We start from the raw sequence: 17,976 nt of genomic DNA, 5'->3' as shown, positions 1-17,976 counted from the left end.
TTTCAGCATAATTACATGTTAACTCATTCTTGATAGGGTTGAGTAGTCTATCAGTTAGGACGTAAGACTGTAGGCATTTTGAAACCTGGAAATATCACAGTGATTACCTACTTTCCACCAAAAATTTTAAGAACTATTTAATATTTTAGTTTTCTGTCAATGCTGTGAATCTTTTTAATTTCCATTTTCTATGTCTACATATGTTTTCACATTAAGATTTCAGATTTCTCTGATTTCAATGCTGTTAAAATCAAGGTTTTGATCTTTTACTCCATATTCTATGGCACAGCCATGGCTTTATAGAATTCTATAAATTCTGCTCAAGACCAAGAAACATCTTAACCAGTAAGTAAGTATAGACAGGAAACAGACGCTGTTCCAGCTCTGAAGTAGGCCTAATTTGTTTTATATTAGTGCCCATACACATGTTATTCATTACCTTCTGGCATAACACAAGGCTTCCTTTTTCAAGCCTGCTATCCTATGAGGCTTAAAACAATGGAATTATAGAAGCTGACTAGAGGAATGTTATTGTTACTTTGAAGGGAGAAGGAATCCAGTTTATGGATTATACTTTATTCTGAACTCGCAGTTTAATACATTTCAGAGAGTTTTCCACAATGGAATAGGGAGGATGAGCTATTAAAACCATTATTGTACAAAAGTATCCCAAATTATGTTACTTTTAATGATGAACAGAATATTAACTTCATAACCTGAAATTAGTTCCTGCCTTCTATTTTGTGAGTTTTGGTTTTTTTAATTATGATTTAGTATGCAAGTCATCACGTTCCTTGTGTTTCACTATAAACTATACTATAAACTTTGACTGTTGTGCACAGTGATCAGCAGGTAGCAGGCTGGAATGCTTTGAAAACTATTTCTTTAATATTTCCATTGTACAACTTATGCAATGAAATTACCCTAAACATTACTTTTCCCCATTGTGAGCACATTTGTAATGTAGAAGACAGACTGGGTTTTATTTTTCTTTTTTAATTCTAAAAATCCCTTTCTTGAATACACGTAAGGGAATCCATAGCTTGAAATTGAATGTATTAAAGCAATATTCTAATTTTTAAATTGAAATTTGAAAAATTAGTAAAATCTGTTAGAATTTCCCGCTCGGGTAGACATAAGTGCTACTGCAAATTGATTTTGTAGAATCATTGAATAACTTTTTTTGAAATAGCCTTAGATTAAAGGAAACTTCCTAGATTAAAGAAATTAGATATGTTAGAATTATATGTGCCCTTTGATGTTCATTGGATCTAGCAGACATGTATCTGTGAAGCAGCAAGACTAACTTGACTGAGGCACAAGCTGTACAGTGACCTGAAAGTGGAAGTGGAATTCTAGAGAGAATGGAGATGTAGTTCTAACTTACAAGAAGTGGTATAGAACAACAGCATAAGTAGCTGGAGAAAGAATCAGAAAAGCCAGGGGTATTAAACAAAAAAAGCAAAGCAAACAAACAAAAAACCCCAAACAAAATCACAAAGAAACCTCAGCAAAACGTATTATGTTTCTAAGATGGCAAAGACTTAAGAATTAGGGCTACGGCTAGAGTAAGAAAAGAATAGGTTATACACTGCTCTTCAAAGTAGCTACTTTTGCTAAAATTCATCCAGGAGCATTTAAGATTTATGGCTGCCAATAATGGTAGCCAGTAGTTTTGAGAAGTTGTGGAGAATGGCTACATAAGGCTGAGAACTGTTAGGTATGCCATCTTTCATTAAAAAGGGAAAAAGGAAGATGCAGAGATTTACAAACTAGTTGCCTAGCTTCAATTATCAACAAATAATTGCAGAAGTATAGGGTCTTAATGACAGACAGAATATATTTATCAATAACAAATCATGTCAGATTCCCTTAATTTATTCCTTGAAAAGGCAGAGACGCTGTGGATAGGGAAGAAACAGTGGACGTGATATATTTTTAACTTTCACACTGTGTGAAATGACTTTTGAAATAAGTAAGGAGATATGGACAAAGATGAAATGATACGAGACTGTTGATGATTCATTGTCAAACCATAAAGATGTATCAGACATCACAGTGTGTCGGGGGTGATAATTCAGTCTTGTCGTGAGTCATTCAGACGATAGAGTGGAGAGCACGCTTAATAATTTCTCATTCAGCATCAAGCTGGGAGGATCTGAAAGCATTTTGGAGGACAGGATTGGAATTCAAAAATTTTTTGATGGACTGGAGAAATGACCTGAATTAACCAGGAGTGTTTATGTGTCATCCCTCTGGAGTATTCAGCCTGTGCTAGATTTTGACTACATGGGGAGAGTTCAGAATAGGTCAGCAGGAATGATGAGAGACCTAGAAAGCATGGTCTGTGAAGAAAGGTTGAAAACTCTGGGTGGTCAGTCAGGAGGAGGGAGGTATCGAAGCCTTCAAATATGTAAAAGGCTGCTGTAAAGAGGCAAGGAATAAACTGTTCTTCATTTCCAGTGGAAATAAGACAGAAGTAATGAGCTTAAATGACAGGCAGAAAGATTGAGAACAAACATTAGAAAAAAATTGCTAACTGTAAATCCTGGAATATGTTGCCTGGAAATGCAGAGGATTCTCCATCATTAGAGGTTTTTACAAACAGGGCAGACAAAAATCTGTCAGAGAGAATTTAGGTATAGTTGATCTTATTTTGGATTAGGGGAATGGATCAGATGGCCTCATAAGATTCCTTTTGGCTGAATTTTCTGATAGTTAACTGTTTTGGTTAACTGCTTAGTGAAAGAAAGCCTCGTGGAAGGATTTTTTTCATAGGTCCTAAACCCATTTCATTCCTGAAAACAGTGCAGAGGACCTAATGAAAATCTAGGTGAAAGACATACTTGTCTTTTACCACTAAGCTTGGTATTTTTATCACTTTAAATGTAGAGGGGAAAAAAATCATAAAACATTGCTGTTTGTTGTGCTTCTATTGTAGATTTACTTAACTATGGCACTTTTCATATGGTCTTGGAGAAGTCCATAGACAGACTACAGACACCCTAAAGTGTATTCATTGAATGTTATGTTTCAGTGGTTTGAGCTCAGAAGCTTTAGCATAGTTCTTTTGGATATAAAGATTTAGTGCAGATATTTAATATGAGACACATGAGACAGTTAAATTTTTGTGGTCTATTCAGTAATAGATTCTTAGAACCCCATGGGTTTTAAAATAATATTTCAGTACTCAAATTGTTCCATCCAAATAGCACCATGAGATGTTATAAATTCATGTGGATTCAGGTAGGATTTGTAAGTTATCTTGAAAGCCTGATGGAGTATCTGGTCCAAAGATCACCACTCAAAAGGCATGCATTGGTACCATGGTATGACTGTCTTATGTTTGCAGATATCACTAACGAACTTAAGTGATGTAGATATTTCAGTGACTGTACTGTAATGTTAAAAGATGCTTTTATGTGTGAAAAATCTGTTCTAGTAACTGTTAGCCTTTTTTAAGATTAAGCTCTTCAGCATAGGTGCTGGTCGCTACAGTGTATTTGTACTGTGCAACAGAATCATAAAATCCCCATTGTAACAGACATCTGGAGAACATCTAGTCCATCTCCCACTTGAAGCAGGATTATCGCCAAAACGAGATCAGCTCAACCACTGCTCTGTTTAGCTAAGTCTTGAAAACCTTGATGGATTGAGATTCCACAATCTCTCTGTTCCAGGGCTGCTCCGCCTTCCTAGTGAAAAAGTATTTCCTTTCATCTGCTATGAATCTCCAAAGCTGCAACTCTAGGCCATTTTCCCTTGTTTTACCATGCAGCACTATTGAGAAAGTTTGATTCCATCACCTTTTAACTCCTCTTCAAGTAGTTGCAGGTTGCTATTGAACTGTCCCTTAGCTTCCTCTTCACAAGAGTAAACAAGTCCAGTTCCCTCAACCTTTCCTTGTATGTCATAGGCCATAGGCCATGTGGCCCCTAGGAAATTTGAAAGCCGTCTGCATGACCCTCTCCAGTTTCTGAATATCCTCTTAAACTGAATGGCCTCAAAACTGCACATTTTGTTCCAGGTATATATGGTTTCAGTTGACAAATATAGTTTCAGTTTTGCTTATTGTTGCAATACAGGTAATAATTAGCATTAGTCTAAAATCAACACCGAGTTTCTGAGCAAAGTTGTTCTGTTATTTGCAAACCAAAGGGAAATAAAAAAGAAGAAAACTGCAAAGAAGTGAAAGAGCCTTCTGAAAGTGTTTCATAAAAAAGGTTCTTTGTTTGGCTTGCCTGAAATCTTGAAAGATATTACATACGGCCACACACATGACTTTTGTGCAGATTGACTTAATTTAGGTCAACTTTGGCAGGCCACTAAAATAAATAATTGGCAAGAAAGCTAATTTTGAACTCAAAGATGTAGGTTGATGTCTGAAAGTAATAAGCAGCTATAGCCTTGCTGTTGGAGTCTGTAAGAAACTCAGTAAAGCAAAATATTCTTATGAAGAAATTATACCATGTCAACCGTGAGTTGAACGGCTCTGTCCATTGGAAGATCCTTCTTCCCTTTTCTTCAGAGTGTGTCCACAGAAGAAATTGTGTGCTACAGCTCCAAGAGGGACTGAGTAGAACCTACTGCCTGCTGTGTTTCTGGAATGCTGGGATGGGTCTGGCTAAAATGAGTCCCCATTGCTCTACCTCCCTCCTTTTCTCTGAGTGCTTTACAGTCCTGGTGTAATGTATACTCCTGCCATAGCAGCCCCTCCCTGGATGCAGAAAGTCTCAGACCCAGAAGCTCACACCAGCCCAAGTCCTTACTCCTCCTCTAGCATCTTTAGCTCGTGTTCTCTCACTCTCTGGCAAGTCCCAGTGTGCTCTGGTCTCTACACAAATGCTAACCATTGTCTCCAGCTTTCTTCAGCTAGAAATGAGGCTCTTAGGTCCCCTTTATTCTGGCTATTTCTAATTAAAATAGATGAAAAGAGAGAAGTGGTGGCCCTTGCCTATCTGAAAGAAAACCTTGTATAAACATCATCAAGGAGTGGTACGCTCTATAAGTGTTTATAGAAGGCGTTCCAAAGACATAAATTAGGGCATACTGGTTTTGAGTGTATTATATCAAGCTGTGACCACCAAGGAAAAAAGGCATAGCCAGCATTTTACTTTTACTAAGTATAATACCTTGAATTAATAATTATAAAATTTCATACAGGCATAAGTGTCTTGCAGGTTGTTGCCTTGGTTTAGAAGTATGTATATGTGCTTAATGATGATTATAGCATCACAAGCCGTAATTCAGAACTGCAGGTTTCAGCAAAACAGTCTGGTATTTGGGATAATATAGCTTTGGATCCATCAGATGGCATGATATTTGCACCTTTTTGCACATTTTTTAGTTACATATTTTATAGATCAGACACTTTACAGCTGCATAAAATATCACTGTACACAGTTATGAAATGGTGAACATAATTGTTCACAGACAATCATAAGGCAGAATGTCATCTTAGGAAAAAAGGTTTGTGTATGTTTGTTGGGAAAAAGAGTGGGAAATAAGCAAATGATGGAAATGAAGAGAGAAGAGTTTTGTGTGATTGCTATAAGCAGGCACTAAGGAAGAAAGCTCTTTTTGCAGCAAACAGCTTTCTCTAAATGAGGAAAAAACCCAGTCTTTAAAAATGCTTGTTATTATCTGCCTGCACATTCTGGGTAGTAGATCATGGAATGATATTTGCTTAATATGCCCAGAGAAGGTTCTGAAAAATAAGTCACGTAACAGTCAGGATCCAGGGCCATGACCTCAGAGCCTAGTTAATTCTGCCAGCCCTGTTGAAAACATTTCCATATGGTTGCACTGACAACTAAAACAGAGTATTTGATCCTTGTTAATTTATGCAATCAAGTGGGTAAATGATGCTGCACTTTTGTAAATATTTAAAAAGAAATACAGTTAATACTGAAAATTGGACTTGGAGACAAACTAATAACCTGGCTGGCATTACTAGGTACTGCCATGGGAGTTTGGGCTCAGAAGCAAGTTCTAGGACGCATGACAGTTTTTCTGAACTTTTCTCATTCTCTTTTCCATGAACTAGGATTTAGAATTTGGCCTTTGACCAGTGTTCAAGAAAGCAGTCCTTGAAAGTCATTGTCATTGACAGGGATTGATGGCTAATCATGGATGGTTCTGTGCTGGAACGTTGCATGACTTGTAAAGCCATTTAAAAAATACACTCTTTTTTCCATTAGCAATTGAGATTTACTAAAACAGCAATTTCTTTAGTGGCTTGAGACTATCAGGCAACAAATAAACTGAGGAATTGGATATATGAAAATATCTCCTGGTGAACCGTTCTAATTTACTTTCATATTCCTGTTAATTTGCTGCAGAAAGACAGGTTTGACATCGTCACCCATGATTTGTTCTGTTTCACAAAGCAGACAGCTTGGACTTAGAGTTGCTGACAAGTATTATTAACAAGACCTAGATTGCTCTTTACTGTTAAATTTTAATGGATTTCCAAAGATAGGAATGTAAGAAAATATTTTTTCTTTTACCTCTTCTACATATGAAGATCTATTTTTTATATTTTTGGAGGCGAGAAACTGTAGAAACAGTATGTCAATGTATGCACTACAGTAAATGCCACTAGAAGGCTCTTGGAATCTTCCCGATTCCAATTCTGGTTCTTGTCAGAAAATACAACATAAGTGACAATAGCTGGCCTGGTTTCTTGGGGTGATTTCATTCCCCTAACTATGATTCTGCCACATGTGGCTTTGACATAACATTCAGCTGTGTATCTTTGGAGTAAACAGGAGGCATTAGGGCCTCTTTACCTTCGTAATTGTAACATAGAAACCTACTGGAAGGTCTATGAATGTCTTTTATTTGTTTCAGAGGACCATCCAAAACAGAAATAGTGATAGAGAATGAGGAAATGCAGCACGAAAAATGGCTGAATCTGCACTCAGACTGGAAGAATAAAAATGCATCCACTTTACACGCACTTCTAGTGAACGGGTAAGTAACAGGTAAATGAGATTTATTTCACTGCTGTGGGTAGTTACTTATCAATGGAGGATGACAAACTCCCTTTGGTAAGCTCTTTTTTCCCAAGGTATCTGTGTATAGATCCCAGCACATACTCATGTGAGTTGTTAAGATACAGCCTATAACGATTTTAGTGTCTGCTACCACTGTAGTCTCTTTTGAGTCCACCTTGTGAATCCTCAGGGGCCCATTCTGCTAGACTAACAGCATTTGAGTGACATAGAGGTGATGCCCTTGAAGCACCCGGACCAGACAGCTTCATTAAATCCCTGCTGACCTAGAAAGTCCAGTAAGTACTATATAGCAAAACCTGCAGCAACATCTTACCATCCTCTGCAGCCCATAGAGTTTGGATTCATACATTTGGAGTGACCACAGCTTCTTCAGCAGAAGCTATATCCACTTGCAGTAGGTTTCCTTAGCAGCTCCTCTGGCTTCAGATGGTGGTATATTCCTTTTAATTAACTCGACTAAACAGGTAGTTGGTAATGAGAAGCCAGGATCTCATGGTTGAGACAAAGTGTGACTTTGAGACTGAAGAGCCAATGAACTTAAACATCCAGGACAAAACTGGGAGAGCCACCTAATCTCCATCTGCAACTGCACTCTTCAAAAAGCAGATTCATTGTTTCCCTGTTCTCTTTCAAATGCCTAGGAGATTTCAGAACATCCTTCTTCCATAGGAAATCCTTCTGTTTCACAAGGAAAGACTGTCTTGGCTAAATGCAGAGGCACAACACGTGTGAAGACATAAATCTGAGGAATACACCTACTTTTCTTTTGCTTGGCTCCATTATTTTTTGTAGTGAAACTTTTCTGTAATGGCAGAATACTAAAAAGATTGTGTCTGCAAGTGCCTACTTTTTCTTTCCTACATCTCAGCTTTGTACTAGTTCTGTTTTCCATTGGTATTTTCCCCATTCATTTAAGTTCATTTTAATTTCTTCATCTAGAAGAAGGGCCATAACAGGATGGTGCCTGGTACTTGAAAATTTTCCTTTTAACTCTTTTCTTTTCCTTTCTTACTGTCTTTTTCCACTAGCCTAATGGTGTCTGAATGTTTTTCTCCAGAGTACTACAAGAATAAACACCTTGGGTTGTGACCAGATGCAAAGGCAGGTCCACAATCATATTCTGCTCAGTCACTGAAGTGCAAAGCAGAAATTTCAAGGTACTTTGCCATGTTTGAAGTGTTCTGCCAGGAAGTATGCGTGAAGGGATGGATTTGGAGCCTCTGAGTTACAAGATCTAGTAGCAAAAGATCTAGTTTTGCCCAAAGTACAAGTTAAAGGAGAGAAAACATCAGTAATGAGGATTATTGATAAAGCTATTACAGAGATGAAAGTAATATGTAGGAACAGATGTTCCAGTCTCCCCGAATCCAGAAAATGGGTAACAAGAAGAAGTGAGAAGCTAAAGCCTTGCATGAAGAGTGAGGCTGTTTTTGTTTTGGCTGCGTCAGGCATCCTGTCTAGATGGCTCTCACTAGCTGTGCATGCGCTGCGGATCAGGTGCACCCCATACGGATCTCCCAGTCCTCCCACTGAAGGACCTGCAGGCCTGCCTCATTTCTCATGTGCCTGGCTTGCTTTCTAGTATAAAGCAAATTGCACAGGGGACAATAGGCATTTAGTCTCTTCCCAACATGAAGCCAAGACAAGCCCAAGAGCTGGGAAGTGCTCCTGAGCCTTGCAGTCTAGGTGTATTCATCGGGATCAACTTCAGCATGTAAAACGTCTGTGCTATGGAGTATGTTGTATGTTTAAAGAAGCTGTCAGGCTCCTGGACTACTGGGAACTTGGGCAAGAACTAACAAATGCACCACTAGTTTCATAAAGTTTTGATAAGAGGGAATGGCACAGTGCAGGTTATGCACACATAAAAGCTTAGTTTTCTCTTTTAGAGCTGGCTAAGTCAAAGAAACAAGTGTAAAACATGAGTGTGGCTGGTCTCAGTTATATTCTGTATTTTTTTATGGAGTGCAAATGCCCCTCAAAGTTGTGCACAGAATTTTCTTTTCTGAAAAGGTTGTCTATCTCTAGAAACAGAATTTTATAGTTTGTGTTTTCAGGAACAGGAAGTAGGCTGATTTGCACAGTATATGAGTGGGGCATATGCAATGGTAAGGGACAGAGATGTGGTCAAATCACAGGTTCAAGCTAATCTGGTGAGCTTGCTGGCATTCTGTTGTTGTGCCCACATTAGTATCTATGACCTAAAATCAGATGCAGCCTCTTTTTATGTGGTTGCAATTTTAAAGATACTGCCTACCTACTGAGATTACAGCCTTCAAAGAATTACCTGGAGAACAGCTAATCTGTTTATCCAGTCTAATTCAGCTCTGCATCTGCCTCACAAAAGCATGTATATGGTAGGAATGAAAAAGTCGTGAAAATAAAAAGGCAGTCAGCTAGTTGAGCAACAATGATCGCTGTTTTAACAAGAATCTCCCTTCCTTTGACAAAGAATCACTTCTTTCCTCTCTCATCTCAACATTCTCAACAGAAATGATTTTTTTGTTGTTGTTTTAGTACTTACTTTTGCAAACTTCCTGGATTTTTTCAAAACACCCGGATCTTTAGGGCATGAAAGATCATCTGTTATCAAAGGTATTTCAAAGAAGATTCTATCCTTCAGCTGTAAGGAAGAGGAGAATGGCAATCTCTGTGCTTTCGGGTGCCATAAATTAAGACTCGACAGACTGTGCATCTCAGCTGACCTCACAGCTGGATCAGTGCCCAGAGAGCGAGGTAGTCTGCAAAATATGTAGCACCCACTCATGAAATGCATTGTAAAGCTGAACTAATATTTTGAATTATCTCCAAGCAGACGCTGGAAACCATGGGTGATCTGGCATAAGAAGGTCCTTGTGTTTCTTTTTTCAGTTTGGGGGAATTTTTAACAGCTGGTTCACAACAATTAGTACGATACCTGTGCTGATTTGCAAATTACCAAAAATTACATCAATTAATTGAGATTTCCACCATGTTCTTGTCTCAATATTTAGACAGATGTGTCGAAGCAGAAGCAAAGTGGCTCTCTTTTGCACTAAAGAAGGTAAGAGAGAAGTGCATATAAAACAAAGATGTTTTTCAAGATGTGTTAAATTACTTTAACAAATGCAGATGTTTAGTGCGGATTCATTGTGAAATTTGACTAGACTTCTGCAACATCCAATTTTGCATTGTTTTTTTTCCCCTACTCTATTCAGTTTCATCAGCTTTTCTTATTTTTTGACTACGAGGCTGTATATTGCAGTAGCCCATTCTTGCTCCCACAAAACGAATTTTGTCAGCAGTTGATAAAACCCTGCTGAAAATATCCTTTACCACCAGAGTGGTTAGCAGGCTATCTGCTCGGGAGTTGAAGCAGTGATTTGTTTAGTTGTGAAGCTCAAGGGGACAGAAGAACCTGAAGTAGAAAGCTGCAGACCAAGTCTGCAGGCACAGCAAGATTGTGCAAGTTCAAGTGGTCTGAAAATGCAGAAATTCTTCATCTTCAATGAAATCATGTTCTACAGACAAGGAGAGCTTTGCTGAAGAACACTTAAATTATGAATTAGCTTGACATAGGGAAAATTAATCACAAAGCATGACCTAAATTTGGGAAACTAATCAAACCATTTACTACTCTTACCAGAAAATAAAAAGCTAATAAGAGCCTGTCAGAGGTGTTTGCTTCTGACATATGTTGCTTTAAGTACACTTAAAACCCCTTGCCCTCTGAAGTTAAGTGAACACAGTAAGAATTACAAGTTACAGCCAACCATTGCTCCAGTTTATTTCTTCCCATGGATATATGCAATGGCAGCATATCCTGCCTTGGGAGGCTGACTGCAGAAACCGGTGGTGTTCTTTTGTTCTCTAAATCAGACTGAGCATAAACAGGCTAAATAGGAAGTCTGCCATCTTACAAATCCAGCAGCATATAGAGTGAAACAAAAGTGAAGGGCTAACTATTTCAGAAAAGTAACTGTCTGGCAGATGGGAATCTGGTATAATTTCCAGTGGGAGTATCTTATACAGTAGAATGGACAGAGTACTGGAATGTCTTCAAATCTTCCCCCTTAGTAATTTCCACAGGCAAAGCAAGCTTGATGCCGTGTAGCTGAGTAAACGGTGTGACATTTACCTCACACCTGGCTTAAGAAAAGCTTATTATTGCTGAGCAAATTTTCCAGAAGCAGTTCTTATGGATAGTACAAAGTAGCCCAAACACTTTGCTAGCTGACAGAAAGACAAGGACATAAACCCAGGAAACCTTCCCAAGGGCAGCCTGGTAACTTCTGAGAGTTTGGTTAATATTTCAGGCTGAGCCAGTCAAAATTAGTATCAGGAGAGAAAATCCTTTGATATAAAGGAAGGATGAAAATGGCTCAATGTGTTTGATATTATTGTGTCGTCGTTGATTTCATTACCTGTACTGTTCGGTGTAATTTCGTGACTCTCTTAATACCGCTCTGTGCCCGGTGTTCTTGCAGAAGGCCTTGTATGCGCTGCCTTTGTGGTAACAATTAACTCCCTTCTGCATCTGTTCCTCACTAGACTGTGGCCGTCGCCCAGCTGCTCGCATGAACAAGAGGATCCTTGGGGGTAGGACCAGTCGCCCCGGCCGATGGCCGTGGCAATGCTCCCTGCAGAGTGAGCCAAGCGGACACATATGTGGCTGTGTTTTGATTGCAAAGAGATGGGTCTTGACAGTAGCACACTGCTTTGAAGGGTGAGAGGGCTTCCGACAGTTTTATTGTTCATGAAAACTTGCACATGCAAATTGCCGAGTCCTCCCTCCTCTACCAACCCCCCTGGGGGTAGGTAATGACCTTTGCAGAATGGCAAATCACAGAGGCCTGGTTCTAAGAGACTAAAAAAGAAAGTAAACCAGCATCAGCTTAGGTTTTCACGCTTTATTATTCATTGCTGGAGTCTCTGCTGATGAAGCTAAATGAAGATGCCCTGACTTTCAGCAGGAAATAGGAAAAGGAAGACGACCCAAACACTAATCCTATAGCACTCATACAGCTGCCATAGTTAAAAAAATCATGCTAGGCACCAGCACGGAAATGACCCTGGAAAAATGCTGTGGCCATTAGTAAAAATGAAAACTGAGTATTTACTCACAGTGCAGCTGACATATTGAAGTCACTGCCTTTTCTAATTATAAACACTTCACTCATTTACTGAAAAAGGGAATGATTAATGTTATAATTCAATTTGTCTTTTTATTTCTGAAACACTGCGTTCTTTGGTATTTGTTTTTTTTTTTCCTTTTTTTCCTTTTTTTCTGGCTTTTGATGGAACTTGTGGTAGGGGCAAAGTTTGTGGCTTTTGTGTCCAAGCCAGAAGACATCAGGCAGGCGATAGTGTGAGTATCTCAAGGTGTGAGCCTATTAATGGAAATGCTAGAGGAAATGATATTGGAGACCTCAGTTCTGACTATCACATCATATCAAGCCCTAAGGATGTTCAAGAACTGATTCCATTCAGAAAGAAGAAAAGTAATAACCAGAAACTAGATAGCCTTCCTTCTAAACTAACAGAGTGCTAAACCTGAATAATAAACAAGAATATTGTCTTTATCAGATTTTGGGTCCAGCACAAGGAATTTCTCTTCTTTCCCCATCTGTTTTTAAATAAAGCTAAGCAGTATCCAGAATATTTCTTTACCTTTGGAAGAACTTTTTCTGGTGATCTAAAAGAAAGGGTGGGATTTAGAGGTAGATCCTTCAGCAATATTGGACCGCAACTGAATTTCACGGGTAAGAAATTTCTCTCATTAGCGAAAGATAAGCAAAGAAGCTGTCAAACTTATAAATTCTCCCATTTTTGTCAAATGCAGAAAGACTGCCACTACATTTTGGAGCTGTTCATTTACCCGTCATTTAGGGCTATATAATATCTGTGTGAGCGCAGAGTATTACGTGTCAAAGGCCTCTCTCACATTTGTATTCTAAATGCCTTAAAGAACTAAGATATTTTGGTTTAATTATTCATTGAGTTATATGAACTTTTTTCTCTTCTGCCTCTCCAAATAGATTTGAGGGTATGTTCCCAGCCTGAAATCTTTAAATTCTTCATTTGTATAGCTTGAGACAGCAACAGCAAGATCATTCTTGAAGCCACGAAGCTTTCTTGGTATAAAGTATTTAAAAATTTACCAAAACCAACCAGATAAGCCATCAATTAAAATAGATTTTAAAGTGCTCTGGTGCTTTAGACAAAATGCTCCATTTTGTGAAGTATTTTATGAAGTTCATGTAAAGTTTGGGATAGAAAACATGAGGACCATATAACAATAATGCAGCAGAAAGTTCTAATGCAAATAGTCATGAACACTTGTAGAGGACATGAATGGAAAGAGCTACATTAAACATCGTGTCTTTTGCTAGTTTTATTAGCATAGTCCCCAGAGTTTTGTCAAGATTGTTTTGAAATGCATTATACCAAAGCATCCAAGTCATTAAGATTTTTTTCTTGACTGTAGGACAATACATTCTGGCCGTGGCTGCTCATTGTTCTGAGCAATGTTTTTTTACAATGTTCATGAACACAACAGCATATGAATAATGTTAGCACTTTATCTTGTAACTTTATGGAAAAACTCGCAAACTCATCATGATGATCATTATGGTCTGAAATATCAGAATTTTCATGCAACTCTTAAGATAAAAATAGCCTTTATTTAGCAACCAAATGTCTTTACAAATTATAGAAATCTCAATCCTGTTGAGAACTGTGAAAAAGCTGGAATTTTGCATGCTTTTGATTAAGGTTCGATCTTGTCAAAGGTGCTTAGTTATATGGAACTGTCTTTCATCAGTTGTGAAAAATGCTGACTTTTTTGAGGGTTTTTAGAATCACAGACTAATTAGGAATTTGTGACTTATCCTGTGACCATTGACCAACTGTATCCAGTTACGATCAAGCGATTACACCCTTGAAGCCTTTCATGAAGTCTGTTTTTCTCATGGTCTCAACAGACACGAGTTCAATCTTCCCACTTGTATCGTATGCATCTTTTTTTTTGTGATCTTGTATATTTACCAAAAGAGTCTTAAACAATTCTAAGAGTCAAAGTAACCTTTGATCTTAGGCATAGGAAGACTGCTTGGCACAGACAGAATGCCCGATAAATAAGGGACTTTTCCCATGGCTATGATAAAAGATTTCATTTTCATAAGAGAATTGCTTCTTTGAGACTCCTTCGGGATTTCAGCTAGACTCACTGCTCTCAGTAGCATACTACTGAACAAGACCGTCGCCCCAGAGACATTTGTACACGCCCCCAGTGAGCATGTGAGCACCTAAGACTTCAGCAGGATCCAAGGGATGCTTTTGAGAGCCTTTGGCATTTAATACAGCAACTAATAGGTGGTTACATATCTTCTGAAGGTGTGAGCTTTAATTCGTTTGGCAACAGGCAGGAATGAAATGGAAAGCATTGTGTTTTGTTGTTCAGATCTTAGCTGTAAGTAATGATGCCCGAGTATTTGTTTTTTCTTGTAGCATTTGTATTGCAATGCTTTGCAAAGTGCAATGTGTAAAAAGTCAGGAAGAAAAAATTCTCAGGTATTTTAGCTTAAAAGAACGCTCTTGATTGAAATTTCCCGTCTTTTCTTTTTTACAAAGGAGAGAAAATGCAGCTGTTTGGAAAGTAGTGTTTGGGATTAGCAATCTTGATCATCCATCAGGCTTCATGCAGACCCGACTAGTGAAGACCATTATCCTCCATCCACGCTACAACAGAGCAGTCGTAGACTACGATATCAGCATTGTGGAACTAGACGAGGATATCAACGAGACAAGCTACGTAAGACCTGTCTGTTTGCCCAGCAAGGACCAGCTGGTTCGACCAGACACCTACTGCTACATCACAGGCTGGGGACACATGGGCAACAAAAGTAAGATGAATATTTCTGGGATACTTGGGAAAACATGTTAACCTGCTACTGAGTTAATCAAATAAGTGATTCCACTACAAAGCTTTATCCATTTATACTATTACTGGACCTTACTAAATACTAGGGAAGTGTAACTACTCATGAAGGAATCTAGCTGTGACTAGAGCCTAGCTTTTTCAAATCAGCAGCCTGAATTTATGCTCCTTAATCCCTTAATTTAGACAAGTGGCTTGATTTTCAAGGAGGATCTAGAAACTCCTATCAAGAAAGTCACCTGAATCGGTTATCATTTTACTGGTTCAGGTTGTATTCAGCACTGTATTGAGAAGGTATCAGATCATCGGTGTTGGGAGGGCAACATTCTTAGTTCAGTGGAAAGCGGAAGGCACTGAAAGCATTGGCATACAGGCTGAATGAACATTTTCTTGAATCAACGCTCTGTGTCACGCTTTGGACTTGTGACACGATTTATTCCATCCAGGCATAATCACAAGTGTTGTTTTTGTCTCTCTGAACAGAACGTTGGTGTGGTTTTTTTTGTTGTGAGTCCACTGCAATCCTTGGGTCCCATGACAAGAACAGTTGTGTTGTGTTAATCTTTGTTTCAACAAAACGATTCTGCATGCATCATACGCAAATTATCCTGGCCCTGTTAACGCTCTAGCCATTGTGTTTCTCTCTTCGCTATTATAGTAATTACTAGGGAAGGCTGTTGTTCTGTACACTGGAGAAGGAAATTTTGCTTTCAGTATTGCTTCAGGTGGGACTTCACCTCCAGTGGCCACGTCAGACATGTGGCAAAAATTAAATTGCACATGTGAGGATAGGCTGTTTACTAGCAGCTCTACCCATCTAAAAATATCTTTTATGTAATGGCAGGAAAAAAACCCCACAGAATGCTTTTGCACCACTGGTAAGTGGAGAAAGGTTCTTTGTTCTCTAATGTGGTTTCAGCGTTGGTTTTAAAAGTTTTATGTTATGAAGCATCAGAAACTATCGTGGCTACACAGCATTTAGTACTTCAAGCCCTAGGTTGAACAACTTTCCTTAGTATTTGAGCTCGGTCAGCTGTTTAGACTAGGAAGAAGTCCTTTATTGTCTCCTGAATGTGCTAAAATAATTTCAGTAACTTTTGAATTCTGATTCCCTGATACACTCCGTAAGTCAAATTTACCCAAACATAACTCAAAATGGCTGTGATAATGCCAGACTTTACCATGAGAGACACTGAGAAACAGGGGCATCCTGCCATGGAACAATGAGTCAAACCTCTCCTCCGCCTCCCTCACATTGCAGTTTTCCAGCCAATACTGCCCCCATCTTAAAAGCCCCCACACCATATCATGTAAAGGTGCTCTCCCTCCTCGGTCTGTCAGTGCGAATGCACAATAAACAGCAAGTGTCACACCAGTCCCCGTGTGCTTGGTCCCTCTCCAGAACGCAACACGTGCACTCCTGGCTCAGGAGCATGACAGTCACGGTCCGGCGATGCAGCAGTGCAAAAAACCAGTTGCTTTCCCTTAGCTTTGTGCGAAAGGGGGATTCTTCTCTCCTTACATTTAATACATATAATAAGTAATATTATAATCTATCCTAACAGAAATATTTATCATATTTCAAAAAGCCATCATAGCCAAGTATTTGTGTGTTTGGGTGTGTACAGTTTAATGCTCCATTCTGTTTTCCAGTGCCTTTCAAGCTTCAAGAAGGAGAGGTTCGCATCATTTCCTTAGAACAATGCCAGTCGTACTTTGACATGAAAACCATCACCAGCAGGATGCTGTGTGCTGGCTACGAGTCTGGCACTGTGGACTCTTGCATGGTAGGCCTCTCTCCGAGGAGAAACGCACACCCAGACTTGCTTGTAGAAATCAAAGTACTCTGATGTTTATTAGATATAGCATACTTCATCTACTATAGGAATGACAAGTTATTTACATATTTCAACCCAACTTTTATTATTATTATTGGTGTAATCAACTTCAGTTTATAATGAAATGCTGCTTGAAGACTCTACGGTTCATCTGTATTAGTTAACTATTAGACTGATCTTTAATTTTTTAATTTGTACGAGCCTTTTGCAGGCAATTTTTTGTAACAGGGAATAAATACTAGTAATGCTGTGTGCTGTTACATAGTCCAGCAGAGCAGCCAGTTTTTACAGCTGAGTTACTTATCAAAGGCAAATCGCTGCAGGAACTGAGACATAGCTTTAACCATATGACTGCTGGCCATGTGTAGCCCCTATAGACCGTTTTTTCTTTCATGTTGCAGGGCGACAGCGGAGGACCGCTTGTGTGTGAGCAACCTGCAGGGCGCTGGACTTTGTTTGGTTTAACATCTTGGGGCTCCGTCTGCTTTTCCAAGGTTTTGGGACCCGGAGTTTACAGTAATGTGTCACATTTCATTGAGTGGATTGAAAGACAAATATACATCCACACCTTTCTGCTAAACTAACTCCAGATGGTAAGAATTGTGCTGACAGACAAAAGAAAAAAAGGGATCAGCACTTCAACACTGAAGATTTTGCAGTCCGGAAACTCTATGAAAAGGAGTTTCAAGCTCTATGTATTCTTGTTGTGGAGCTATGGAATATGCAGTGTATGTTAATGGTAAACCCTCTCCTGGTGAACATACTTTGGGGTAGATTAATAATCCTTTTGACTTTTCTTTTAACTGTGTTGTGGTGCTATTCCAAACACAGCAAAAGGCTTAAAAGAAAAGAATCAGCCACTTCTGCCTTTCAGCTATTCAAACTAAGCAGTAGCACAGAAAAACCTTTTCAGATAACCTATTTTAATACTATTCAATTAGTAGCACATGCATTTTCACTCACTTGTCATGAGGAACGAACTCGGTGCATTCAGACAGCACTGACAGGATGTGTATTCACAAGGGCAACACAAGGCTCGGCCGCACCACACACCGGAGGGTGCGGGAGAGATCGACGAGTTTGTACGTCCACGTGGCACAGGGCACATCAAAGTACACGTGCAGGTCTCCAACGGTGCACAGCCGCGTGCTGCTGGCGTGCCTGAGCTAACGCGTTCTGTCCCTCAGGGCGGCTAACTTGC

The 17,976-nt window shown here is 39.1% G+C and overlaps 1 protein-coding gene across 2 annotated transcripts in view; it reads left to right on the top strand.

Annotated features, from left to right (window-relative positions):
* Positions 1-17,359, top strand: part of CORIN (corin, serine peptidase) — a 159,122-nt gene extending 141,763 nt beyond the window's left edge. For both annotated transcript variants that reach the window (XM_075150550.1, XM_075150551.1), the window contains exons 17-22: positions 6,853-6,975; positions 10,013-10,062; positions 11,550-11,724; positions 14,631-14,902; positions 16,591-16,724; positions 17,177-17,359. In XM_075150550.1, the coding sequence (XP_075006651.1) occupies positions 6,853-6,975; positions 10,013-10,062; positions 11,550-11,724; positions 14,631-14,902; positions 16,591-16,724; positions 17,177-17,359 (937 nt within the window). The remainder of the gene's footprint in view (positions 1-6,852; positions 6,976-10,012; positions 10,063-11,549; positions 11,725-14,630; positions 14,903-16,590; positions 16,725-17,176) is intronic.
* The last annotated feature ends 617 nt before the right edge of the window (positions 17,360-17,976 follow it).

This window comes from Calonectris borealis, chromosome 4, assembly GCF_964195595.1.
Source record: "Calonectris borealis chromosome 4, bCalBor7.hap1.2, whole genome shotgun sequence".
NCBI classification, from domain to species: Eukaryota; Metazoa; Chordata; class Aves; order Procellariiformes; family Procellariidae; genus Calonectris; species Calonectris borealis.
Note: the sequence above shows the minus strand (reverse complement) of the source record. Positions and strands in the feature narration are given on the sequence as shown.